The following is a 27,951-nucleotide window of genomic DNA, read 5'->3' on the forward strand; positions in this document are numbered from 1 at the left end:
TTTCCTCTTAGAAGGGACAGAGAACATCTTTTCAGTAAAATATGTCCTTGGGCTTCATTGTCACTGTTTAGTAGCCCTGATGGATCAACCACCAGTTTCAGTAGATAATTGAAATACCAGTTGCTTTTGAAGAGTTACCAGTATGTGTATATAAGTTAGAATATATACATATATATATATATATATATATATGTATGTATGTATGTATATATGTGTGTGTGTATGAAAATACCATAATATATTTTATGGATATGGAATATATGCCTAGTCCAGAAAAAGTATTAGAGTAGTCACAGTTAATGATAAGAGTATGGGAACTTTGGGGGGAGGTCTTAGGAGGATCTTTACCCCCATATTAATTATTAGTGCTTTTTTTGTGATCAAAGTGATACTACAGAGAGCTTTAAAAATTAAGTCTATTTTAACCTAAGTTGATTTTATCACTGGTACTTTATTAGGATAACAAAAACTGTTTCTTAGCCTTCTTAACTAATGCAAAATTCTTGGGTCCTAATAATGTGAGCTGTATTAAACCCAGGAATTGGTGAAAACCTGCATTTGAAAAACACCTGGTGACAATACACATTTATGTGTGGTCAGTAATTCAAGGATTCCTTTTATTTTCAACAATTTATATAACAGTTCTTAGAAGGTAGTATGCAAAATGACCATAAAAGATACATTAATTAATACATATTTACATTCTTAAAAATAGTTAATTCTTGAGGTTGACAAACTGTCACTTTCCTAAATGAGTATAACACAACAAACTAATGGAAAAATCAGTTTTTTTCATATTTAGCCTGAATTGTTCACAAATAGTCTTGCTTTCCAGAAACAATTACACAGTGACTTCTTATGCCTGATGACATGTGAGACTTGATTAAAAATTAGTAGGCATTTGAAATTGAATTTCCTTAGCATCTCACAATTGTACATAATAGATTATAGATCCAGATTTGGATGTAATCAGTAAAAATGTGTTTTAATCAGAGTGAGATTTTTACTGAATATTAAAGATGATATCTGGTGACCCAAGATCTGATAAAAACCCATCCTTAAAAATGGAAAAATAATATCACACATTGGAAATATTTTGTGGTTAAGGAATTAAAAATAAACTCTTTGGATTGGTTCACTGTTAAGGTTAACACTCCCCTATAGTACCCCAGGGCAGTATGAATATCCTTCTGCTAAACCCCTTCCACAAGAGGGTGTTAGTTCCTAGTAGCACTAGAACTAGGAACTAGAAAAACTCACCTGAGCCCTTTGGGTCTGTTTTCTCTGGCAGACACATAAGCTTGCTTGCTAAAAGATTAACTGGCGAAACATTTTTTCTAGTGTACCTGGACAGTCATGAGAAGGTCTTATAAATTTCAGTAACCTGCAGGCTTTAAAGGAGGAATATGCATAGCAGGTTTCACTTAAAGAAGAGCATCACATTTTAAGTAATAAATTTAACAAGTTAATAAAATCCTAAGCGTTTAAAGATTCCAAATGTTTGCAGATGAGAATATAAGGAAAAGACTGTCTTAGCCTAGAAACAGATGCAGTTGGGAATGAAGTTTTAACCAGTCTCTCCATTCTAAGGCCTGACCACATTTTTTGTTAGAGCAGAGTTAACAGATCTTAATTATAGTAAACATTTTAGCAAATACCATAAAGAGCAAAAGGTAGTATATTTATGTGATGGGATGACAACATTAATCACGGCCTCCAAATTGGAAAGGAACAAGTTTTTTTTATCATTGCATTTTAAAGGTGTTTTCTTAGGGAGAAGAATCTGAATTAATTTTAGAAGAGGCTGGGAAATTACCTATAATTATAGTAAAAGTACTGGCTTTGTGTCCATATTAGATGTTACTAGAGCTAGTTAGGTTTTCTTTTCAAGAATAAATTGCACAAGCAGGACCAGCACCACCTTAGAGGGGACTCAAGGGAACCCTTTCCTCAGGGCTTTATTTTTCACCATGGTAAACTTACTAATGAAGACTTGAGCAAAGTGCGGATCAACCAGATAATGGTATGTTTTCACAGTGGAGGGGAGAGGTTCCACAGCCACCACTGGGCACGGGGCCTGCATGGGAGAGCAGCTGGGAGCCAGGTGACAAGATGTCTTTGTGATGTAGTCCACAAGTCTGTTGTACTGTTGTTCCGACAGTCTCTCCCGGACTCCGTCCACCTGGGATCCAAAAATAAAGAGTCTTCAGCTGCCAAAACCTCCTAATGGCATTTCGTGACAAATTATTCCTTCTGTTATTGCCTTAATACATCTATACATTATGCCTTTAGGTACTCTAATAAAGCCATTTTGTCCCAAACAGTGCTTTTTATTTTTCCTCTGAGCTGTGGTAATAACAGTGCACTTGCAGGAGTACGACAGAAGCGCTCTGCAGGAGACTGTTAGAACGGCCTCCTTTGAATAAGCATTTGGTGTGTAAAATTCTGATGTCTGAAGCTGACAAATTTAGTAACATTTTTCTCATTAACTGTTAAACATCTCTCACTGCTCTTTACTGAGGAGCTCAGGAACAAAGGAGAAAAGTGTCTTTCCTCTGCTTAAATCAACATTAAACTCGCACCTGAAATAAAAGTTCTGTTTGCTTGTCTCCTTGAACCTCTTCAGTTTGACAGAAAAAAATAGTGGAGAAGAGAACCTCTTTCAAACCAGTGGCTTTGGACAGAGCCTTTAAAAAAATAAATACCTTTTGAACTGTAACATTTTCTGTTTTTATAAACACTAGGATTTAAAGCCAGAGAAAATAAAAAAACTGGGCAGAGGAAGGGGAAATTTTTATGGAAAAAAAGGGAGGATGCAAAGTACATTTATGGTTCATAAAAGTCTGGCTCATCTTCAGTGGAATTCGAACAGGAGAACTGAGATATACTACCCAAGTTCTTAAGTGCGATTTTCTGAGAAAGCACCCATCAAAGGCAGCTGGAGCTATAAATTCTTCCCCCCCTGAAATTCTGTAACTGTCTAATGTGTAGATATGTGGACTGAGACGTTTCCAGTGTAAGCCGCTGATCTGTGGGAATCAGGTAGCCACTGACCTTTCAGTGGTCTGTACCTACCAAATGTTGGCAAGATCACTCTGGAAGAATTAAAAACATTTTTAACAAGGGCTTTCGAGTCCTCAAGTAGTAATATAAAGAATTTCTGTGTTTCTGTGTAGGGCATGGAAACAGTGCAGCCAAGGGTATCTTAAAAGCTGCAAAAGCCAGTGGGATGGTAAGGAGTGTTGGGGCTGCCAGAGAAGTAAGTAGGGCATCTGGTACGGTTTGGATCTCGTATTTTTAAGCCTGGGACAGAAAAGAAAAGCCCCCAAAGTTTCGCTGACAGATGAAAGCTGTGTACCACCAGGCAAAAGCCAGAACTCCGATGATATCATTTGATGGGGCCAGAATTCAGCTGGAAAGCTTTGAATACACAGAAAGTCTTAATTGCTCCTCCTGAACAGCAGCACAGGAAAACCCGTGCTGTGAAAGGAACCTGGCCAAGGAATAAATTGACCTTCTGACTCATTTTGAGCTTCTCTCATAAGGGATTTCAATAATGTGCCAGGCATATTAAGCAATTATTACCCTAAAAATGGCTGCATTTAACCAAGAAAAGCAAATGCTGATTTAAAAAATCTGAATCCTGCCACATTTCAGTATACTGAATGATGTCATCTACAAATTAATTCCTTCCAAAATTCAAAGGAGCTGTGTTTCCTAGCATCTAAAGAAAACCAGAAAAGCCATTTTCTATAAAGGTCTTAAAAATACTGTTCTTAGCTTTCCCTGGAAGACAGCAGGTAGGCTTCTTAGACCCAGCTTTATGTCTACGCATCAGGTTGGCATGTAACGGGTATGGACTGACACAAGCATGACAACTGAGGAAAATTCACTATGTCAAGCAGCCCTGCTGAGGGACACCCCCACTCCCCACCCCACGTTTTGCAAACACACTGGATTAGGGCACTCCTAACGAAGGGTGTACTGTCTCAGAAAAGAAATGAGCATTTTTTTTTTTTTCCTTATAGTTTGGGTCTCCTTTGGCGTGAGTAGGGGAGGGGTTAGGGTTTGAATACAGGACTGAGGAGGCAGTTATTTCCTGTTAATTAGGAGGAGTTGAGGGGAGAGGTAAATTGCGATAGATTTAGAGAAAGCAGAATTTGGGGGCTAAAGGCATACCCGATATCCACCTTTTCTGTCCCTTGCCAGATGCTGCCCTGCAGTATTTCTGCTTTCAGTCATCTTTTCCTGCCTCTTCTGTAGCCATACCTTAGCCCTAGTGCCCCCGCCCCCAGCTGATACCCGAGTACCGGTGGGAAACCAGTGCTGGGCATGATGTCCAGTGTGTCAGTGGTGCTTCTGCCTCTAACTCCGTGATTCCATGGTCTCAGCCTTGGCAGCTTCTAGGAGTGGTGACTCCAGCTATCATCTCATTAGCCCCTCGAGAAGCAGAGCTGTTCCCTTCCAGCTATGATAATTCCCCAAGTATCCTCCTCAAAAAAGCCAAAGAGAGAAGGATCACAGTTGAAGACGGTAAAGATAGTTTAACAGCAAAAGCAGAATCTCCAGTCCCAGCTTAAGATATGAAATATTTCCCAAGCAGCTAAGGAATAATGATGGCCCTAGATACTCCTTAGGGCCTTGGAAGTTTCTCGTTAAGGACCAAGGACTTGAAGATAATGATACTATGCCCTGCCAAGTCCTGTAGCCAGATCACTGCTGCTTTATTGTCAATTGGATCAGAAGGTTTTGGCAGATCTAAAGTCAGCCTGGACATCTGACCTCTGTTTATTCCCAGAAAGTCATCAACTCGAGGCAGCAATGTATGCCTAGTGCCAAGCCCCAGCTTAAAGCCTGACTGATTAGGATCCAAGAAGCTAGAGAAATCTCAGAGTTGTTGTGGTTGGCTGCTTTCCATCTTCTCAGATAATTTTACCCAAATAGTGGTGTGAGGGAAGCGCAGGCTCCCATACCAGGGAGAAGATAATGAATTGGGCAGAATGGGGCCACCGAGGGCCCAGGTTAGGACAAGGAGGCTCCAGTTTGCCACTGACTTACACTCATCTTGCTGTGTGGAAAAAGATGTCTGTTTCTTAGGTCAACTCTTACAGCCCCTGTGGATCAGGCAGTCAGCAGGGACGCAGGAGCAGACCCCGCTTTCCACCGGGTGCACCTGCTCACCCAACACTGGCCTGTAGGGAGCTGGTGCCACTCCAGGCAGGGCTCCCCTCTGACCCTGGACATCACTCTGCCCTGCATGATCATCTGTTCCACAGCAGCTTATGTGTGGCCGGGAGCCAGCATCCAGCACGGAAGCTGTGTGGCCAGGGAGCTGCCTCAAGACCCAAAGGAGCGTCCCCCCAGGAGGTACCCCACAGTATTTAGGGGGTGGGAATCTGCCCTGTGGGAAAGGGAACACAGAACCACACAGAATACAGAGAAGGAAGGAAAGATCTATGAACAGAATTTTGACCCATGAAGTCTTGGGGTGGAAAGCAGGGAGGGGTGGGGGAAGGGACTGAGACCTGGCTTGTGAGCTTGTGAAGGTCTGGCCTACTGGCTGCACCTCATTTCACGACACCCCCACTTCGGTGGCGGTCCTCTCCTGTATCTCCAGTCGGCTACAGCAGACTTGTGCCTGCTCTCTGCGGCAGGGAACTGCCGCCTCGGCCCTGGCCCTCTCACACAGACCAGTTTGTGCTGGAGCTCTGTTGTCCTGCCCGGTCTCCTCCAGAACCCCTGCCCCGTGACAACCAAGCCTTGTCCGGTTCATACAGTGGTTTAACCCCGGGCCTTGAGTCCACTAGGCCTGCTGCCGCGCTCCCCTAGGAAGGGCTCCCACACACGCCTGGGCTGGGGCTTCCCAACTTCCTGCTGCATTGGCTCCCACGTCCCTTCACGCCGCTTCCTCTGACAGCCCTCCTCGTCTCAGCAGCCAGGCCAGCGGCGTACCCGCGGCCAGCCCGCGTCTCCATTGCCGCAGCAGTCAGCCACACAGTCACCCTGTCCCCTGAAATGTACCTCCACGTCACAGGCCACTCTTGGCTGCCTGAGCTGCACGGTGAGCAGGTTGCTCTGCTTGCTGTCCTGGGCGCAGTCGATCTCTGTGACAGGGAAGGCCTGCTGCTGTGTGTCCTCGCTGACGCTCACCACAAAGAGCACCTCCGACGTCAGCAGCAAGCAGCCTTCGTGCTCCTGGCCAGAGCCCCTCACCAGAATGACTTCCAGGGCCATGTGCACCTCTGGTCTGCCCAGAGACTGAAGCATTTTCCTATTTCCAAGGAGAAAAGTGAGGCGGGAAGCTGGTTTAGAAAAGATGGTCATACAGCAGTGCTCATGGTACCACAGGCTGGGGCGTTCCCACACACGGTTCCCCAAAGGTGGAGGGCTCTCACCCATCTGATTATTAATTTGAGCTTAAAATGTAATTGTCACTTTAATTCTCAAACTGATTCTGGTCAACAGAACCCAGCTCCTGGGGATAAAGATTTCCCTTGGCTCCTTTTCTTCCCTAAAAAAAGTCACCCCGAGAAGGAGGCTGGTTCTCTAGGGAATTCCGGGTCCCCTCCCACGGCCTGGGCTGCTCTGTCAGCGCGCCTCCTCCCCGAGGGGTGTGCGAGAGGCCGGGGTGCGGCCAGCCCCGCATCTGGGGGCGGCAGCCGCTCCTGGGCCCTAAGGTGCCCCAGTGCTGCCTGAGCTGCCGAACGCGGTCTGGGGCTGCCCCGGAAGCAGGGCCCTTCAGCTTGAGAGCAAAGCAGGCCCCCTAACATCCATGTGCTGTGGAACAGGCGTCTAGATAATTTTACCAGACATATTTGACGTGGCTGTTTGGAGCCTGGTCAGCATGTAGATCACTTGGCTGATAGCGCTGTTTGGGAAGCTGAGAAAGTCCAGCTCCGTGTAAAATACCTGTGGTAAGAGAAGTAAGGGAGTTTTACTAGTTGTCTTCTGGAAACTGGTTCCATGCTGCAGTGATGTCATCTGCTTACAGCCATCCATAAAGCGCTGCAAGATCCAAAATGATGTCAAATCCTTGGAAGCAAGTGTATAGATAATCATTAAACACCGCAGTGCTCTGACCTCTGGCGCTCTTACATCAGCTACAAACTGAAAAATGAATGAACCACAGTCCAAGCATCGACCGGACTGGCAATTAATGGAAGCCTAACGCTCCTGGGAGTAATCAGTCCTGCTGATTACAATTTATGTGATAAAAGAAGCCATGCTTGTTAGTCGACTTCCCTGCTTCATGTTATAATACTTCTGTATCTGTGCTGGGGCCGGGCACATAAAAAAACACAACACACAGAGATGCACACAAAGGCACATGGTTTGCCTAGATACCATATTTAGATGACTTAATTCAGCTGTTAAACATGAATCCATATACATTTATGAGCACTCTGGGGGCCCCCGGTTTATTACACGCTCTCCCCAGAGCCGGCACCAAACGAGGGCACCCAGCGGCAGCCATGCAGGCCTCGGAGGAGACGCTCCAGAACCAAAGATGGTACAGCATGTGTGCTTTCCGAGGGCTTGTAAATGTTTATAAACGAGGCACAGTCATTAGACGAAGAGTTAGTGGTTTGTAAAACCTTCAGTGCAGTAATAAAACTTTTACAAGAATGATGGAGAGCAACAAGGCCATGTGAAGCTCTGTGCTGAGATGCTCTTCCGTGAGGGGGAGATCCTCAGCCCTGGGAAACCTCATGGTGAGGAACCATGGCTTTTTCCACACCAAAGGAATCGGTGAAGTCTGCGTGGACTTCGCCTCCCTGGGGTCCACTTTTATGAACGCCTAAGCGGAGTCTGACTGGGCCGGCCAACGGGGGGGTGGACAGCGGTTCTGTCCGTTTCCCTGTGAGTGAAAACGTCTCTCACAGGAGAGAGAGAGAGCTGGGAGGGGGGCGGCGAGGAGAACAGCCAGGAGGAACACATGTTCGCGCCTGTGTGGTCTCTTAAAGGAGCCCTCTGGATGGCTGCCTGAGTGTGGGCATTCGTCTCCCGCTCTCTCCCTCTCAGACTCCCCCTCAGACGCGGTTTCTGTGCCCTGGTCGGGCCGCCTCTGTCAGATCTGAGGGGCAGGTGCCCGCGGTGAAACGGGCCACTCCGACTACGGCCAGACGCAGGGCGTGCGCCTGTGGTCTGGGATGGCAGCGAGGCAGCCCGCTTCCTGACCAAAGCAATGACACCGATTTGGGGGAAAAAGGTGACCGTGGCGAGTCCCGGTTTACGAAGTCACTTTAGCGGGCTCCGCCAAGAACGCAGCAAAGCAGCCTGGGAAGACGTGCTTCCTCCGCTCACTCGCACCCGCTACTCCCGCGTGCACGCCCAGCGGGGAGAGGCCCCAGCGTGCCCCTGGCCATGGCTGGCGGTGCCCCCAGCCCCACTGTCTGCTTGGGGAAGGGGTCTCAGATGTAGGTCACCTGCCTTTGCTGCCAGTGGCCAGGAACTCGGCCCGGGGGCAATGCACCGGTGGCTCTGTGGGTGTGGGCGTGCGCGCTCTTTCTCGTTCTCTAAAGCGCGCGCGCGCGCACACACACACACACACACACACACACACACACACACACACACCTCCTCACAGATATCTTCCTGCTTTATCACCTATTTTTCCTTTCCAACTGGCCATCAGACAAGCTGTCATTCTAGTCTCTGCTTCAATATTTTCTACGTATTGCTCTCAACTGCCCTCCACCTCTGACTGGTTATTCTCATTCAAGTCTCTTTTACTCTCGGCCTTAGCCAAAAGGCTGAGAAGCCATCACTGGAGTCTATTTTTTTAGATGTGCTGTAAAAAGAATCTGTGAGGTAGATCTATTGAACCTGCTAAATGATTTCTTGGGTCTCCAATTATTAAATTTATCATTAGTAGTACAATTCAACTCTTCCCATAAATAAGCATAAGGAGGTGAGGAAGATAGCTATTTTTCTCCTTATGGATTTATCCATTTTTTTCCCCACTGCTTTGCCATGTGAAGGCCTAGATTATCTCAGAGTCCTTGGTATAATAATGCAAGTAGGTCGGTGATATCTGAGCTGGCCTGACAAGTGCCCCACAACTTACCATAGCCAGTCTGTGACACAAGCTCAGCGGCCCCTCCGATGGGCTTTGTGAACACCCCCATGATTCCTTTCCCCACACCTGAGATGACACCCTTGGCCTTGTGTCCTGCTGAAGCATGAGCTTCAGAAGTTCTCTGGAAGTTCTGCATAGGCTGATCGACTATGCCAGCAATTGCACCTGAAAAACAGCAAAAGCCCCTTGTGAGGACTGAGGCTTAAAATCCTGAAAAAGTGAAAACCTTCAATCCAGAATGGCTTTCTTTGGATTGAAAATGAAAACCTACCCTCATTATCATGTTCTTTACTATACATTTATTTACCAATTACATAAGCTCACTGGGCACTGAGTTAGGCATTTATGATCTTCATCAAAACACAATGTTCAGACTGGGTTTGGTCCATTCCAGTGAGGATCTGAGAAGTTCAGTTCAGAATTTCATAAACACGTCAGACTATTCCAAAGTGACACTCACATGCCTTTGTCCAGAAACCAGGCAACACAGTTTAGAGGAGAGAGCTAATGATTGCTCAGGAGAGGGCAAGCCTGCTCAGCCTAATCAATTTTCACTAATTTGGAGCGTGAAAAAACTGGAAGAGGCCATCTCCCTTTTAATAATGATAAGACCATTCTTTGATAATATCAAGATATTAATATGTAATAGTGTTAATATTGCAGTTACTTGTATAATAGCTAATCTGTTTTGAGTGCTTACTATCTGCTGGGGACTGTATCCAGAGTGTTACTTGTATGAGACCATTAATCCTCATAATCTTGGGAGTCAGACATGGTTTTTATCCTCAGCTCCTAGATAAGGCGGCAGAGCACAGAGAGGTTGAGTTTTGCCCCAAGGTCACACAGCTGTCCTGTGCTTGAGCCAGGATCTGAGTCTAGAGAGGCAGTCACAGGCCAGCTCTTCACCACCAAGCTCTTCACCGATCCTGTTTATAAGCAGGCACTTCCTTCTGCCAGTCTTAGAAACACTCCCCCACTTCCCACTTCAAATGAGGTTTGGCCATTTACTCTTTACTTTAGAACAGCTACAAAAGCCTGCTCTCACTACTCTGCTCTAGCGGTTTTCCCAGAGGGCGGCTGGGTCAGGTACCAAGCAGGTGGTGGTGGGGGGGGGGTCCCTCAGCCTCCTGTGGCTCCTTCCTCCTTGCTCCCCTTGCCCTGAGGGGCCTGTGAGGATATCTACTAAAGGCCCCACCAGTCCTGAGTTTCTTTTTTTCCTTCAGTGATGGAGCGGGAGGTTCTCTAGCTCAGTAAGAGGTAAAAATTTCATTACAGTTCTTGATGGAATTTTGTTTTCAACTCAAACTTGCTAGGATTAATGGAAAATGCACAGTCCCCCTGGTAGAAATTTTAGTACATGTCAAATCCCATTATGCCAAATGCCACTAATTCAAAGTCTCTTGGGTAAATGGAGATTTCCAGGTCTCTGTTAATGACCTGCTAATTTCAAGTAATATTCCCCTGAACAAAATCCAGTAAAACAAAGGCTGGTTCCTTCAGGTCAGTTGTAAAGGGAATGTTCTTCGTAGATTCCATTCCTCTGAATTTGGATAGAGCCATTTAAATTTATGTATTGACAGATTAAGAATGACCTGAGGCGACAGGTCTGTTTCTCAGCCTAGACCCAGGGCTTCCCAAACCTTCTAAAGAATTGACTGGGGAGGCAGAGGGAGCTGCTTGCCCTTGGCCCCAGCCGCCCTGGCTGTGGAGGGCTGAGGGGTTCACTGCATCAGGGCCCTCGACACACTCCATCCTGGCACCTGGGCTGGGGAGCGTTAATAATGGGGGTGGTGGCCGCCTTTGGTACCCAGCGCACGCAAGAACTGTGGGGTCTTCTCTTCGAATTTTCTCACAGCAGACAGTTCCAAGTAAACAGCATCAAATCAGAGAACACAGCTTTTGTGGTGTCATTATCTGATTTCTTTGAAAGGTCTCTATGCTTAAATTCGTAGGTCAACTGAGGTAAATAATTACAAATTCGCCAATGGATTAAGTCACTCAAGAAAGGCCTTTTCTCAAGTGCAGATTTCCATTAAGACTATTAAGATCCTGCCGGGGGCCAGGTGCTTACTTCACTGAGAACCTCCCACTTCCTTTAACGTGCCAGGCCCACCCTGGACCAGGAACATGGAGCCTTGATAACGGTGAGTCCCCACACCGAGCTCTGAGGCCTATCTAAGTGCAAACAGGTATCACAGTGAAACTGCCCTTTGATCTTCTACTTTCTCCAGCCACTGGCCACACCGAAGGCTCAGTTACTGGGGCTTTGACAGATGGACTATTTGGGAAGCCCAGGGAGTGGAAAATCTGAGCCTCATGACAAGGTGTTAGATGCTGAGAGGTAGAGAAGGAGCTGTCAGACCGCATGCCCTCGCCCAGCACCAGACCCTGGCGGGGGAAAGTCTGTCACACACACCAACACCTCACTGGTCACCAGGTGCGAGCTGGAGACCAGAGTGGCCATGAGAGACAAGCAGCCGTTCCGTGGTGTCTGCGCCGTGCCTGAAGAGAGGCAGCTTCTCGGAGGGTTTCAGAAGGCTCGCTTATTAAGTCTAATCCAGCTAAATCCCACGACTGGTAAATTATTTACTGTCATCTACTCGAGCTCTGCTCCAAGGCTCTAAGTGGTGGAAACTGATCCCCAAACTTGTCTGTTGGCATCCGGCCCACGGGGTGGGCGGCCACATGGAGACGGCTGTGATGTGATGAAGGCAGGAGAGGAAGGAAGCGCGCCTCGGAGGGCGGGGAGTTTCCGTGGACTCCGGTGTGCAGGGTGAGGCAGAAACTGGGGGGCGGCTCCTTCGCTCCCCTCTAGCTGAAGGAGGAGGCCTTTCTTTGTTAGCGAGGGAACTGGAATAGCCCTCCCTTACCTCTTCCAGGACTCGCTCCCCAGCCTCCGGCAGAAAATACTGGCTTACTGACCTAGAAAGCTCCTCTGTGGCTTCTTCGGTGCTGCCCTCACTGCACGCTGTAATTTTATTTTGGGGCATTTATTTATTTATTTTTAAAATCACAACAGCAGAGGCACAGGCCTAGGCCGGGGCACTATAGCTCACCACTTCAGAGACAAACGAGGCCTACACGCAGCGGAGAGTAAGTATTCTAGCCTGTGGCTAGTCTTTTAGGGCCAGAACAGAGTAATTCACGGAGAAGGAAACACTTCTGTTATTCCTAAAATTCCCCACGAACTGCTGCCACTCTGCTAATGGCTGATTGTGGCAGCAGAACGGCTCAAAAAGGCTGCATCTCAGTGCCTGGCTCACTTGCTCGCTCTCTCACTCCAGGAAGAACGTCCTGATGCACCTGGTAGAGGCCCATTTTGTGGGGGTTCCGCACGGCACACCGAGAGTGGCTGTGGAGACCGAGGGTGTGGGTACCGGAAGTCTAGCGATGCTGCATACATCAGGCAGCAGCCCAGGAGGGCGATCAGAGAGGCGAGGGCTGACATCTGAGAGAGAAGTCACGTCTGAGAGGGAACATGGAGTATGACAGTGACACAGAGCTCACATCCTCGCTCGGCACAGGCTCCAGGGTGCAACAGAAAGGGGGGTGTCTGGGGGAACAGTTCTGATAAATGTGGGAAAGCCTTCATACCAATTCTTCAGGCTAAACAGAATTTTCCCCAAAGCCACTGCCTCCTCAAGACTGTGGGGGAGGCTCATCACAGAGCCTTGGCGGCATCTCTGGGCCAGCCGGTGCCGCCTCGCTGACTCGGGGCCATGCGGCTGGGCATGGCGGCTGAAGGCTCCCTTTGATTTCTCAAGCACCTCCTAACACTCCACAGTGTCCTCACGAGAGCAAAACGGAGGCAAGAAGGCCCACGAATCCCATAAACATTTGGGGGAAATGTGTTTTTCCTACCCTGGAACCTTCAATTGTTCTGTCTCCCCACATCCTGATTGTTTCCAGGCTTGGAGCCCTCCAGGCTGGGGGACAGGAGGAAAAGCCCAGGCTCTTGTCCCAGTGGAGGTCTGGCCTGGGCGAGTCACTCCCCCTCACATCCATGCCTGGGTTTGTTGATCAAATGAGACGACACCCGTGAAAATGCTTTGTCAACGCTGAAGTGTTCTTGAGACACATTTTTACTAGCTGTGTTGTTAGTATTTCTCATAGAGGAGGAAACTGAGGAAGTACTATTTTGATTCCACTGAGCATGGTTTTCAAACAATATGATAACAGCTCTAACGTCAGCCAGGCACCTAATTGCATTTAGCAGTTTTCAATACCATATCTGGGGATAAATTAAATGGTGATAAATCTATGCTTTTCCAGGTGAGGGGACTTGATCGTTGCTACTCCTTCTCTTGTCTTCCTGCCCCACATCAGGTAGTTCTGGCCAGGATGTTTTGAAATAAGCCAGGGATTAAGTGGGACACAGAGTGTTCTGAGAGGGAAGGAAGTGGGTTCGAGCCAGCTCTGAGATGCCCACTGAGAACTAACCCATCTGAGGGGCATAGAAATGGGTACATGGCTCAGGGCGAGCTCCTGGAGGTGGTGCTGCGCGGGGGCCCAGGGTCAGGCCACAGGGGGGCAGGGAGAGGCACTGCACACCTGGGAGGGATTTAGGTCGTCCACAGAACCCCTGAGTTTTTGGAAATGACCAGAGAGGCAGAAAAACCGCAAGCACACTGAGGTTTTAAGGACGAAATAAGTCCCTTGCACGGATGATGTTGTATAAGGAGTGACTACCGCAGAGATCCAAGTTTTAGGACTTTCTAGCCTGGTTAACAGTGGCGCCATATTAAAAAGTATGACAACACGATGGGAGGATCGTGGCTCCTCCTGTAATGGGTTTCTACCGTCAGGGACAATTTACAACAGTGGCAACTGGGTGGCAGGTGAGGGCGTCTCTGTTTGGAAGAGAACACACTGGTTGGAATGGATATAACCACAGGCCGGCCAGCTCAGGTCTACTTGAGCCTGTCAACTCCAAGAAGAGCTCGCATGGAGGGAAGGAAGCTCTTCTGCCCAGAGAAGAGGGCATGGCGTGAGCAGTGCTGTTTACCAAACACAGACCCTATGCCGGGCCCATGACAGACCAGTATTATTACCTCTAATGTTACCATCAGCCCCAATTTACAAAGGAGAAAGCCAGGTTCAGAGAAGGTAAGAACGTGCCTGAGGTCACAAAGAAAGGACCTAGACACCATAGCCTGGGGTCTGCTGTCTTTTCCAGAATGTGGTCTACCCCCACGCCTTCCCCTGGCCTTCCAGACCATTCCTCTACCCTGTAGTTCCATCCCACGTCATAAGCTCCCAGTTTCCACGCATCGCCACAGAATGTTATGACTTAAACAATTTCTAGTAACTTAACCTGAGCTTATAACATCTTATTACTTCCTTCCAGAGCCTCAGTTGGCTGTGCTGTGGGTTGAGGGCTGTGGCTAGCAGCGCAAGCTGGAGAGAGCGCAAATCCTTTCAAGCTCATCTTCTCTGACCTCTGCTCTCCCTGCTCTTCTTTGATCTGCGGGAGATACACACTCCTTCCCATGCGAGCAGGCAGGCTGCCAAGCAATACAGTTTTAAATTCCTCGGCAAACAAATAAACAAAAGATACCCTTGAAAATCCTGCTCTGCAAAATCTCAGCTCTGAAGCTTCCTTTTTATAGAGTTTTCCAAAGCAGCTTATTTTTTGAACATTTGTAGTATTTGGAAATACCCGCAGCCATCTTCACTTCGAACTATACCATCTGGCCGCTTGACAACTGTAATTACTCCGCGTCCGGACGAGCCGGCACTCTCAAAAGAAAATAAAAGGCGAAAGCGGGCTCCTTGCTGAAGTTTACGGGACATTTGCACGTTGCTTGAGAGCTTCTCAAACAAAGGTGAGAGCGTCTGGAGGATGTGGTCGGGGCAGGGGATGGGGGTGCTTAGAAGGCCGGCGGCCTGTTACTCACTTTCACAAGCCACAGGCCCTGGGCTGCTGTCCCTGTGCTGACACCCCACACCCCCTGCCCCGCGCCACCCAATGCTCAGGGCGCCTCCTCTGGCATGAGGCTCTCCGGAGACCCGCCCTGAGGACAGGGATGGGTTTCCTACCAGAAGCAAGGGAGGGCAGAGCGTGGGCGTTTGTGCAGGTGGGCCTTCCTCTCAGAGCTGCGCAAGGGCTCTGGGATGGAGGCCCAGTGCCAGGGCGCCTCAACTGCCGCCCCCTGCCCCCAGCTACCACGAGCCTCAGCCTTGTCTGCAGAAAGGATGTAGGTTTCACAACCACCCTCCTCGCCCAGCGTGGGTTCCGGTAGCCCCTTACCAAGCAGGCTGATGCCCAGCCGGGACAGGCCCTGCCGGAGCCCCTCGCCCAGGCTCTCGGGGAGCTGCCGCCGCCACTCCTCCTGCCGGTTGTAGTGCTCCTCGTCTAGCGAGAGGCGGTCCATGTTCCGTGCCAGGCTTGTGGCCAGGTTGGTGATGGAGGTGAGGGTACCTGAGGGCACAAGGGAACACAGGTTGGCCTGGTCACCAATCTGGTGGACCCCCCGGGAGTGGTTCCCCAAAGGGGTAGGGAGGAGCAGTGGAAGCGCATCTGTCCCTTCCTGACATGCCCAGGTGGTGAGTGACGGCAGCTTCCTCTGGGCAGCTTGAAGCAAAAGCCTTAAGGAAATAAGGTGAAGGGCGCCTGCTGGCTCAGAGCGTGCGGCTCGTGGTCTTGGGGTGGTGAGTTTGAGTATAGAGCTTACTTAAAAATAAAATCTTTAAAAAAAATGAGGTGAAGATTAACACTTGTTTATAAGGGTGATGGCATACCTCAAAAGGAGTAGGATAAGAATCTCTGTTGCCAGAAAAATGCCCTGAGTTTCAGATGAAACTGCCATCATTATGGTAGGATTGTCCATGCTTGGCTAACACAGTTTTGAAGTCCTCCTTGAGGCCCAGTGTTGAAGCTTAAACTTTGCTCTGATTTTAAAGGTTAAGGTTATGCTGCTGAATCTGAGACAGACTGTAAAGAAACATTTCTACTTAGGAATAAAACGTTATTTCCTTCTTAGTGCAAAGGAAGACATTAAATTTTATCATTTGACATTCTGAGAAACCAGTGATTGGGCCACAGACAAGATGTACAGTTTTGATTCTCAGGATTTTAGCTGGAAAAAGTGAGGACACTAAAGGAAATAAATCACGTGAAAGCCATGATTTTGTCTCGTTTTCCCAAGAACAGCTATCTCAGCAACTTGCTTAAAACAGTCCCCAACCCCTCTAAAAGAGTCTGCGGAGATCTCAGTGAGGCAAGACTGAAAGACATCAATGGACAGATCCTGAAGCTGACAAATGAGTGCCTTCATTAGTGGTCACCAAGCTGTAGGAAGACCCAGAGGATGTCACTTTTGCAGCTGCATCTTTACCAGCAATCTAAAAAGTCTGTGTACACACAAATACCAAAAAAAAAAAAAAAAGAAAAAAAAAGGAAATGGATTTTTGCTAAGAGAAGAAGGAGAGAACAAGTGTAAAAAAAAACATTCAGTGAGTCACTATGCTAAAATTACCACGGGGTTCAATTTAGCAGGTGTTGGGTGTCTTATTTGAAAATAAAAACATCGGAACCACAAAGATTCAAGTGTCAGGAGTGAGAAATCCACCAGTGACTCATCTGCGAGTTCCTTCGGCTCTCAGCTCGCAGGCCTCCCGGACGGCTGGGGCCTGGGGGAGTGGGCCTGTCCTTGTCCACACAACTCGGTTGACGCTCATGCGTCCCCCTTGCCAGTGCCCCCCTCCAAGGAGGATGGGTGCTCATATTTCAAGCTCTTCTTCTTTGGAGCTTTCCAGAGACTTCTATAACCTGCCCACTCATCACAGAGTTGCAGCACTGTTGACATTAAAAAGCCTTTTATGGGGAAGAAGCCCTTTGCCCTGTTTTCCCTGCCTCCTGCTGAGAAGAAAAGGGGACTCAGATGGCCCTTGTTAGTTCCCGAGTCACTGCCAGCCTGACCAAAATATTGCCAGGCACACACGGATAAAACAAAAACATGCCCCTTCATGTGGGCAGCACTTTGGCTTCTGTGCCTCACGGACCATCTGGGCCACAAGATGGCACTATTGATGTGGCCTGCTGGCGGAGAGCTGCCTGTTAACCTCCAAAGCCGTTTCCATGTCAAAATGTATCCATATTCTTCCAAAAGTTATGACAACTGTATCTACATGAAAAAAAAAAATGATGAGGCAACACAGTGTAGGGTTTCTGATGTTTAGCAGAAGTCCTGAACACCTTTAATATTTCTGTATTTATCACATGGAATAACAGTTGAGCCAATCCTTGTTTTCCCAGTGGGAGGTTTAAAATTCTGAAGTTTCTGAAACATTTTCACACACTGCAGGCAAATAGCGATCTGTTTAAAACATAAGACATTCTGTGTGAGCTCTGTGAAAAATCCAACAGTTCACTGCACCCTAACAGGCCCAACAAAGGTAGAGGCACCCTTCACACACCGAAAACGTCAACGTGTTCTTTAAAACATAAAAAATAAGGGAAGGAATGAAAATGAGGCATTATGAAAAGGAACTGAAACAGCTACCTTTGGAAATGTGCTTTACGAAGGATGTTGTCCCTCTGGAAACGCCACTCACAAAGGCTCCCGGGCCTCTGGTCAGCCCCTCGTACGGAAGCCTAAAGAAGTCGGCAATTCCATTCCCGATGCTTCGCACCAAACTTGCGGGGCTGCCGAGGATTTCCAGAGATCCAACCACCCAGCCTGTGAGAGACCAAAGGGAAGGGGTTACCGAAACCTTAAATACAGCACTTTGAACATTTGGGAAAAGTGACCCATTTTCCCTGCAATTCATTTTTCACACTGGAATTGAGAATGTAATAAGCTCCTTTGGAGCAAAATATGGGAAATAACTCATTCACTGTGAATTCATAAATGGCAAGCTTTCATACTTTATAAATCAAAGTGATCCTTTTGGCAGCCTAGCAAATAGCTTTACTCTGACTTCCTTGCCCGAGCCTCCCGTATTCCTGCTAAAAGGGACCTGTGTGCAAGGGGACACACACGCGCCCCACCCCCCCGCCAGAAGGAAAGGGGGTCTCTTAGGGCGCAGGTGTTTGCAGGCTGGGAAGTTATCTTTAAAACCACCTCAGGGCAGCGGAGGCACCGGGAGGAGGAGGAGGTCTGGTCTGGTCAGGGGAGAAGGCAGATGCTAAATGGGGTGTTGGAAAGGAGATGCAAAGTTCTGACAAGGATGGAGGAGTTATTTTTAATCATCCCCAATCCTACCAAGCTGAGTGCTTCCCTTTGGAGCTGAGCTGGAGCCAGACAAACGTGTCCCCTTCAGCCCCAGCTTCAGTTGTGTAAACACCGGTGACATGGACATACTGATTAGGTTAGTGAGAGGGGAGTGTTCCCTTCCAGGGTCCCCGGAGGGAGGGGAGCTTTGGATCTGGTTTCCTATTCGAGCAGGGGGCCTGCCAGGGGCTGGCCTGCTCAGTGGCCTGATTGTGGTGTCTGCTGCCTCGTGGGAATGGGGCTGTGGTGTGAACTCCGGCAGCGGCTTCCCTTCACCTTCCTCCCCGGGGAGGGGGCCTCAGCGTGCTCACGGCAGGGGGCGGGGGGGGGACTGGAGGTGCAGGCAAGGCCAAGGGCTAAGTGCAGGATTCTAGATAGGGAACTTCCTCGGGGAACCACGGGTACCCCAGCCTGGGGCTGAGAGCGCTCTCTCATCAGGGAGGCCGCGGGACCGGGACTCCTGTGGGAGCCAATCCTGCCTCAGCAGCAGGTTCTTGCAGGATAAGCCTGGGACAGACCCTCAGTCAAGTCACTGGTCCCAGAGGCTCAGGAAGGTATGGCTGCAAGAAGCAAGGCAGAGCCCTGACGGTTTCTAGGCCCAGCCCCTAGACAGAGAGGGACGGTCTTAAATTTGGAGCCTACTTCTCTTCTCTGGGACAGTAGGAGGATGACATGAGGGAATCACTTCCAGAGACATGGACTATAAAGGGCCAGCCTATGGGTATCAGACATTCAGCTTATTTAATGTGCCCAGCAACTATGCACGTGAAGTACTATTACCTCCCTTTACATAAATTCAAAGGAGCTAATGACTGAACCTCTCCCTGGGGGCAGTGATAGCAGGTGGAGGGGAGAGGCAAATCTGACACAGTGTTAACCTGTCTCCACTTCCACTTTCTCCAGGCAGGATGAGGAGGCAAGTGTGGCTCAACTGTTCGCAATTTCCTGCTGCTGAGACACAGGGGCTGGGTCTCCAACCCAGTTTTCCCTGATTGCACAGCCCACCCACCCTCCGTGAGCCCAGGCTGCAGTGAGGAAGGCAGGGTATCAGGGAGGCTTGTGGAATATGGTTCCTTGCAGGGCTCTCTCTGTAGGTAAAGAAACAGCAAGCTCCCTTTGGTCTGGGATAGTTATGAGGTTCTACCTGCAGGCAGCAAATTGGTCTAGAAACATCTTAATTCTCCTTCTCTCCATAGATTTCACACTCACAGATAAGGAAAGGGGAGTATGTAGGCTGTTGCCAAGCAAAGACCATCTACACAGACCAGTGTAGCAGGCCCAGCATGAAGAGACACCACCCAGGCTCACTGCTCACCGCCGCCCTCCACCAAGCTACTAGAAGGCGGGATGTGGGGTGTGGTGCTCCTGGGTCAGGAACACGGCCTGACAGGAGGGCTACGTGTGGACCCAACGTACTTCTCAGAGGCATTTGAACTAGCCAGAAAAGGACAGTAAGTATCTGAGGGCACTCCTTCTTTATTTTCCTCCAAAAGCCAATTATCTCTTGCTTATTCGTTTGAAAACTTTGTTGAAAAAGAGTATCTGTCTGACTTCCCATCAGTTTGAGACTTGGGTGTAGAGGAGCCCCAGGAAATTAGAAAGCTACTGCTTTCCACATGCTTTCCTTCGAATAGGGCTACTCCTATCTACTTCTAATTTATTTTTAAAAACTTTTCAAGGTGAATCCACAAACTTCCCTAGAAATGAGGTCAGGATATTTTGACCATCCCAAGCAGGAACCTTCTAGGCAAGTTCAATGGGTGAGTCCTGCCCCACATCCAATGCAGCTGCAACTTGCTCATCCCCAGGTCAACCCTCCCTCCTTCCTCTGTAAGAATGCTAGTACATTCTCTTGAATGCCCTTCAGCTGGGGCACTGGTAAACTACCATCTTCTCACTTTGCCTGCAGGTTTTTAATGACAGAATTCCCAACGGGCTCTAAAAACTTGGCCCTCTGTATTAGAATTTCTTGTCCCAGTGTATAATGAGGTTGGGACAACAGCTTAGAGGATTTTAGGTGGATTACAAAAAATCCAAACAGAATGTTCTTGTGAAAGCTCATTAAGAACAAAAAACAAAACAAAGAGAGAGCGTTTGTAGCTCACAGGCTGCAGGGACATGGCTCCTTGGTGCCACAGTTGGGAGTTTCTCTGCCAGTTCATTACCTACATGGGTGCCCCCCACACCTCAGCGTTACCTGGTGGCCTGATGGGAGCCTTAGTCCTCTGCAGGCCCCAGATCAGAGCCCAGTAATTTACATGCCTGCTACTCATGTTAAAAGCAAAAAATGCCCGAAAGGTTGAGTTTCTGGAATTGTTTATAAATATACCCATCTATTAAATGTGAAATGTTAACTGCTTATTTTTAAATGATTTCTTAGCAAGAGAGAAATATTTTCTTCATTGTTGTGCAAGCTATCAAAACAATAGTCCCAGCAGGGCCCTCCCCTGATCTTGTCATTTTCAGTTAAGAACTTCTGGGTAACCTTATTAACTCTGTGAATTTACAGAGAAAATGTAATCTCCCCAGTCTGGCAACAACATGGGTCATTTACTGCTACAATGTTAGCTTATATGGGAATGCTTTCACCAAGTACAATGTGATAAATGTTCTTTCCTTTGTTATTCTCTGAAAGGAAGGCTGTCATGTTCATTGCTAGGAAGAACCCACAAGACCAACTCTGGTTGGGGTTTGTTGCTTGAATTCCTGGGAACATAAGGGGCTGGAGAATCACACTGAAACCGTGTTGGAGTGAATTTAGGCGAGGAACCCGTGTTTCGATGATTTCTGTTGCATAGAATGTCCTCAGACCACTCCACCCCCTGCACTCTACCAGCATATAGTACTTGCCAACCGACCTTTTGTATACATATTCAACCCCCTCACCCCACCCTGACTTTTCCATCTCAGGTCTGTGGAGAAGCTGAGACACCAACCACTTTCTTTTTGCGATCTGTCTACACAGGCCAGATGCGTAGAAGGCTCTTTGTGGGTCTTAATCCTCTGAATTGCTCACCTATGGCTATTCATGGGCTCTAATGAGGAGGCTAACAACCTTCCAGTGGGTTTCTTCCAGGCCCAGGGGCTGAGGCCTGGGCTAGTTTTCCGGACCACACCAGTGAGCTCACCCTGAGCCTTGTACTGCAGGGGCTGCGCAAAGGTGTCTGCTACGAGGAATTAAAGTTCTAAGTGATGTAACAGCTAATATCGACGCTCCTGGTCGCTTGAGTGTTTCTTAAGTGCGGGGCAGAGTGTGGATGTCCATCCAGCGCTGACCAATGGCCAAGCCCGCACTCTTCCCTCCTGCCATGTTGCTCCCCGGGGTCTGAAGGTCGGTAAGCACCCTCCCTCCCCCCGCAAGCGGTTCCTTCTCACCGGGGCTCTGGCTCACCGCGGCCTCACCTGCTCGGAACAGTGCGCCCGCGGCGTAGTGCATGGCCAGGGCGTGGACCAGCTGGCGGGCCGTGGTGAAGACGGGGCCGCGCTCGAACACGGAGAAGGCCAGCGGCGTGTGGTCAGACGCTATGTAGAGCTTGAGGGACGCGTGGATGCTGACGAGGAGACTCACGGGCTGGATCAGCAGCCTCCGCAGCTTGACGGGGTGCGCCAGGGCCCGGGCGTGCTGGCCCACCTGCGCGGGCAGCCCCTGCCCCCCGGCCCCCGGGGCTGCGGGGGGCGCCGCCAGGCAGCCCTCGGGAAGGTAGGTCTCGAAGAGCGTTTTGATGTAGTAAACGAACGTGTCCTCCACGTATAAGCGGGCGGGTTTCAGTTCAAAACGGAATTCGTTGATGTCCTCAAAGAAGCAGCTCTTGCCCTCGGCAAGGGTGAGGCTGAGTCTGATAAAACAGTTCTTCTTGTACTCCTCCAGGTCTCTGCTGGGCACGAGGAGGCTCTGCATCCGGGAGCACAGCAGCGGCTCCGTCTTCTCCCCCTGGCAGACCAACACGGCAAAGTGGAAATTGGACTTGTTGTACAGCTGGTTGTCCAGCTGCAGGTCCCCGCAGCAGACCTCCACACAGTGAAGCTGGACGGGCGCGGCGGCCGCCTCTTCCCCGGGCAGGGCGCCGGCCAGGGGGGCCACGTGCAGGAAAACACTGTCCAGCGTGAGTCTCAGGAGCTCAGACGACACTCTGTGGTGAGTCAGGTCATCAAACACCACCAGGCTCAGTTGAGTGATGAACATTTTCAGTGTCACAATCTTCTCCAGAGTTCTGGAGGAGAAAGGGAAAAGAACATCAGTGTTCCCCCTGTTCTTCTTTTTCTGCCTTTCCTTTCCTTCTCTCCTTCCTTCCCTCCCTCCTGCCTTTTTCCTTCCTTCCTCCTGCCCCACCTTCTTGCCTACCTCCTGACATCTCATCAGATTCTCTTAAGACGCAAGTAAGAACTCAACTTTCAGTTCATGGTGTCTGGACAGAACCCGTCACACTCCTAACAGCTCTGGGAAATGTTCCCTATGGGACTATAACAAGTTCTTGTCATGTTCTCTATGTGCTTCCCTTATCAACACCAGATTTTTCCTCCATAAGTCTTCTGGTGTTTGTGCCCTAATTCTCTATCACGATCATCTCAAGGCACAAAGGTAAAATCAAATGACCAAAATTCCTCACGGTGAAGTAAAGCAAACAGAAGAAAACTTACATTCACTACCAGGACTACCGCCTATCTAGCCATGAAGTGGCTGTGGGTTCTGCTCCTCCACCATTTCTAGAGCTGACCTGCTATGCTCCTGCCTCAGGCCAAGCCCTTCATGGTGCATAGAACCTTCCTGCTCTCCCCTGCTCTGGGGCATCACTCCAGCCTCCCTCTCGTCCAGCCTCATTTTCTTCTTCATTACTAACTATCTGCAGCTGGATTTCTTACAGGCCCTGAGGCTGAGGCCTGGGGATACTAGCTACTGGCTACTGCTCAGTTTTCTGCTTCCCTCTCCCATAAAAACTTCTACACACACTGTCTGCTGGCTGCCTTCCATTCCCTCTTCACCTTGCTCCAAGCGGGCTTCTGCCCCCACAGTCCACCAAGTGACTTCCTTGTCACTTGGCCTTTCACTTGGCAGCCTTTTGGGTCTGTGGCTCACTAGACCCACAGTGGCATTTCACTCCTCCTGTCTGGAAACATTCCCTCCATTTGTCTTCTCTTAGCTCTTCTACTTGTGGTCCCCCATCAGCTGCTGTGTGGTGTCTTCTTCTCCCTGATGCCTGCAGATGAAGGTGCCCAAGGCTCAGCTCTTGCCCTCCCCTTGAAGATCTCACCCTGTCTCATGGCCTGATATGTCATCTCCGTGCTAAGGGCTCCCACTCACATGGGCAGCTCAGAACTACCCGACTGCCAGCCTACGATATCTAACTGCTTCTTTATATAGGCACTCATCTCATCTTGTCATGTGGCATCAAACTCCAGCTCTTACCCCATCCCCAGCCTACATATGGTCTTTCCTATCTCAGTGAATGGCAACCACATACATCACTTGTTAGAACACGCATACCGGAGTCCTTCTTGATACTTCTCGTTTCAGTCCTTACCTAGTGCATCAGGGAAATCCCACTGGTTTTTTCTTAGAAAGCACATCCAGAATCTGACCATTTCTTCCCACTTCCACTGATCCCACCACAGTCTAAGCCACTGGCATCTCTAGTGTGAACAACTGTACCAATCTCTTAACAAGTCTCTGCTTCCACCCTTGCTTCTCTATGGTCTATGTCAATGAGCCAGCCAACAATTTTCTAAAAATTTAGGTCAGATCATGTCATTTCTTCACTCAAGTGAAGTGATTTCCCCATGTCAAGAATCAAAACTAAGCCTGACACAAGTCCTGCTCTTCTAGCCTTTCCTCTCTGACCTCAGACGCTATGATTTTCGCCCACTTTGGCCCACATTGGCCTCTTCCCTGCTCCTCCAACGTGTCAGGCATGCTACTTCGGACCTTCGAACCGGCTGCGCCCTCTGTCAGGAAAGCTTTCCCACCAGATAGCCATATTATTAACCCCCTGGCACAAGCTTTTGTGTCTCTGCTCAAATGTCAGCTTCGTGGGGAGGCTTACCTACACTGGTTTTTTAAAAATTATTCTCTCTCTGTCCCTAGGCCCCAGCATTCCTGGTCTTTCTACCCAGTTGTTTTTATCCTTGCAGAAAGCCAACCTTCTGCAGTACCTTCAATTTTCCTTTTTTATTATGTTTATTCTTTGTCTTCCATTCTATATCTACAAGAACATTTGTAGATATTTGTAGATATTTCTTTGTCTTCCATTCTATATCTACAAGAACATTTTCTCAAAAGCTGGGATTTTGTTCTTTTTGGATACCATTGTGTCCTCATCCCTAGAATAGCACCTACCATCCAGTAAGCACTTGAAAAATATTTGAATAAATGAATTAAGGGAATATTAGTAAATATCTGTCCCTTCCTTATTTCTACCACTATGTGTATAATTTGCTACTATGATTAATAATGCACTATTAATGCCCTAGGCAAATATTGCTGAAATTATTGTATAGGCTTGAAATTTTGTGTTACATAATTTTTTAAAAAAGATTTTATTTATTTATTTATTTGACAGAGAGAGAGAGAGAGAGAGAGAGATCACAATTAGGCAGAGAGGCAGGCAGAGAGAGAGGAGGAAGCAGGCTCCCTGCTGAGCAGAGAGCCTGATGTGGGGCTCTATCCCAGGACCCTGGGATCATGACCAGAGGCGAAGGCAGAAGCTTTAACCCACTGAGCCATCCAGGTGCCCCTGTGTTATGTAATTTTATATTATGTCTCCAATTTTGTTATGCTGTTGATTTTTTACAAACGTTGTAACTAGTAATTTCCTAACCATATACAAAAAGCAAGGAACTTTTTTTTTTTTAAGATTTTTTAAATTTATTTATTTGACAGAGAGAAATCACAAGTAGATGGAGAGGCAGGCAGAGGAACTTTTTAAGAAAAGGGCTTAAATAAATGTATGGAAGTTAGTTTTATTAGTTTACATTTTAAATAAAATTTTAATAAATTTTATAAAATTTATTAAAAATTTATTAAAAATTTTTAAAAATTTTAATAATGAACTGATGCTGAACTAAATTCTTCTTGTAGAAAATTAAAGTGCAGAAAATTATTAGATAATCGCTTATTACCCCTTTATCTATTAAAAATTTGGTTCCTCCTTTTGAGTTTTAGTTCCTGGAATGTTTTCTGTGCATGTATGTGTGAATATGTGTGAGAAGTATTTATGTATGTGTGTGTGTGTGTGTCTGTTCATTTGTGTATGATATAGGACTGGTCGTATTTGTATATTCAATTTTATATTCTGTTTGCTTTATTTTAGATTTATCACCCATATTAATCTATTCCACTGTAAGCCTTTTTTTCTGTGGATATACCACTTATGTATCATCTGTTCCCCTACTGCTGGGCTTTGTGCTCTAAATATTTTGCTCCTCTAAGTGGCAATATGATAAATCTCTCTCATTCTGTCTTTGTCCACTTCTCTCACTACTGCTTTATCTCTTACATTCTCAGAATTCTTAAAAGTGGAGTTTCCAAGGGGCACCTGGGTGGCTCGGTGGGTTAAAGCCTCTGTCTTTGGCTCAGGTCATGATCTCAGGGTCCTGGGATGGAGTCCTTAATTAGGCTCTCTGCTCATTGGGGAGTCTGCTTCTCTCTCTCTCAATCTGCTCCTCCCTGAGGTTCATGCGAGCACATGCACGCACTCTCTCAAATAAGTAAAATCTTAAAAAAGAAAAAAAAAAGGAGTTTCCAAGCCAAAGCGTTTTTCTTTTTTTTTCTCAAGTAGGGCCCATGCCTAGTGTGGAGCCCGCCCAGCAGGGAGCCAAGCGCAGCGCTTAAATTCACGACCCTGAGATCAAGGCCGAGCTGAGATCAAGAGTGGGACACCTGACTGAGCCACCCAGGCACCCACAAGCCAAAGGGATTATAAAGCTGATAAGAGGTTGCTCAAGTGCTTTCCAGAAAATGCAGTAGTTTACACTTCCATTTGAATCATAGGTGATGACACATCATTGTTAACTTTGGTAATGTCTTACTTAAATTTGCATGTCTTTGATTCTTGTATTTCCCCTTCCTAGAACTTCCTGGTCATGCATGCGCCTCCACTTTTAGAAGGAGGGGCTAGTTTCATACTATTCTGAGTGAATTATAGGAGTTCCTTTAAATTAAGCATATTAACTCTTTGGTTCATGAGTGTAAAGCCTGATGGCAACCATCTAAGAGAGGAATTTATTTTGTAGCTCTAATTGCTAAGTCAGATTACTAACTTCTAGATTATTAACTGGATACAGAAGTATTAATTTGCATTTCATGCTAATGCTAATATATAATTCTAATGCATGTTTTAGTTGGTAAACCAGTTTATTCAACTTATCACTGGAAGGGGTACGAAAGATCATATCTTGCTACTTTTTATAGGTCGGATTTAATGCTAATAAGCATATCCTATGGATTACATTATAATTCACCAAAAGCTATAATGTATATATAGAGATGATTAAGAATGGGAAATAGCAGGTTTATGATATCACAATGGGAAAGCTTACCATACTGCCACTGGGATAATAATTAATCCTACCTGTTGGTAGTAGTTAGACCAGATCCCACTTTTCCTTCTGGGGCCACAGTGATGAAGACCGTGCCACACTGGAGGACAATGTCCACATATACGTAGCCAAAGCCAGTCAGGAACACAACCTACAAGCATAATATTCAAAATCTGATGAAAAAGAAGTAAGAACCACTACTGAAATGGTTGCCTTCCAACGTCTTAAGTTCTGATTCAATACCACAAACACTTGCTGGTTATATTTCTCTCTATGTATGCATATAAGCTATTCAGCTGACTTGTTAAAAAAAAAAAAAAAAGAAAAGAAAAAAAAAGAAAGATCAAATCCAGATTTTTCAATATCCAGCTGTAAGGTTCATAGCAATAAAACAATGATGGATGATGACAGAGCACGAGTGTCTTTATTCTCTCCTCCTTCGGAATTGGCAAATAGCTCTGTGTGGGCTGGAGTCCAGCCATGGGCCAGCCTGATGTGTGTTTATGGATCTCTGTGGAAAATAATCTCCTGAAACTCAGGACTTGAAATGCAAAATGAAAAAACTTTCAGACTCTCGAGTGTTGACTCGCTACCATGAGGATGCCCATCTATCCGGAGGACTCAGAAACGTACCAGAAAACCTATCAAGACATGCCATAATCTTCTCAAGGTCTCTCAGTCCCTCACACACTTGTAACAATGTCAGATAACTTCATTTGCTTGGAGTCAAAATTAATTTTTCTTCCATGGGAAGGTGGACTAAAGCCCCAGGAAAGTTCTATCTCAGAAGCCAGGTGCCAGGCCAGCAGAACAGATGTCCTCTCAGCATGAAATACCGAGGTTGCTTAAATGGATAAATATTTGAAAAACAGAACAGAACTATTTGAAAAACAACTCCAAGAACATCATGTTCATGGCCAGCCTTACCTGAGAGTAGAGGCAAGAACCTATGTTTAGGAACGCTGATTTTGTGATAATTTGCGGTATCAGTTCAACCAAATCTGGGCCCTTTATTATTGCTAGGACAGTAAAGAAAAGGAAGGCTAAAAATTCCTGGGGGAAGGAACAGAGCTAGGTGCCTGCCTGCCAGGGAATGAAGGTACTCTACTCTGACCGGCTGAGGAG

The 27,951-nt window shown here is 47.4% G+C and overlaps 1 protein-coding gene across 1 annotated transcript in view; it reads right to left on the reverse strand.

Annotated features, from left to right (window-relative positions):
- Positions 1 to 591: 591 nt before the first annotated feature.
- Positions 592 to 27,951, reverse strand: part of VPS13B (vacuolar protein sorting 13 homolog B) — a 714,200-nt gene continuing 686,840 nt past the window's right edge. The window contains exons 50-57 of the mRNA XM_082719962.1: positions 26,859 to 26,977; positions 21,697 to 22,505; positions 17,584 to 17,760; positions 15,330 to 15,500; positions 9,068 to 9,244; positions 6,807 to 6,909; positions 6,022 to 6,271; positions 592 to 2,182 (exon numbers count right to left, since the gene is read on the reverse strand). Coding sequence (XP_082576088.1) covers positions 1,934 to 2,182; positions 6,022 to 6,271; positions 6,807 to 6,909; positions 9,068 to 9,244; positions 15,330 to 15,500; positions 17,584 to 17,760; positions 21,697 to 22,505; positions 26,859 to 26,977 — 2,055 coding nt within the window. The 3' untranslated portion in view covers positions 592 to 1,933. The remainder of the gene's footprint in view (positions 2,183 to 6,021; positions 6,272 to 6,806; positions 6,910 to 9,067; positions 9,245 to 15,329; positions 15,501 to 17,583; positions 17,761 to 21,696; positions 22,506 to 26,858; positions 26,978 to 27,951) is intronic.

This window comes from Mustela nivalis (genome assembly GCF_964662115.1).
Source record: "Mustela nivalis genome assembly, chromosome: 2".
Taxonomy (NCBI): domain Eukaryota; kingdom Metazoa; phylum Chordata; class Mammalia; order Carnivora; family Mustelidae; genus Mustela; species Mustela nivalis.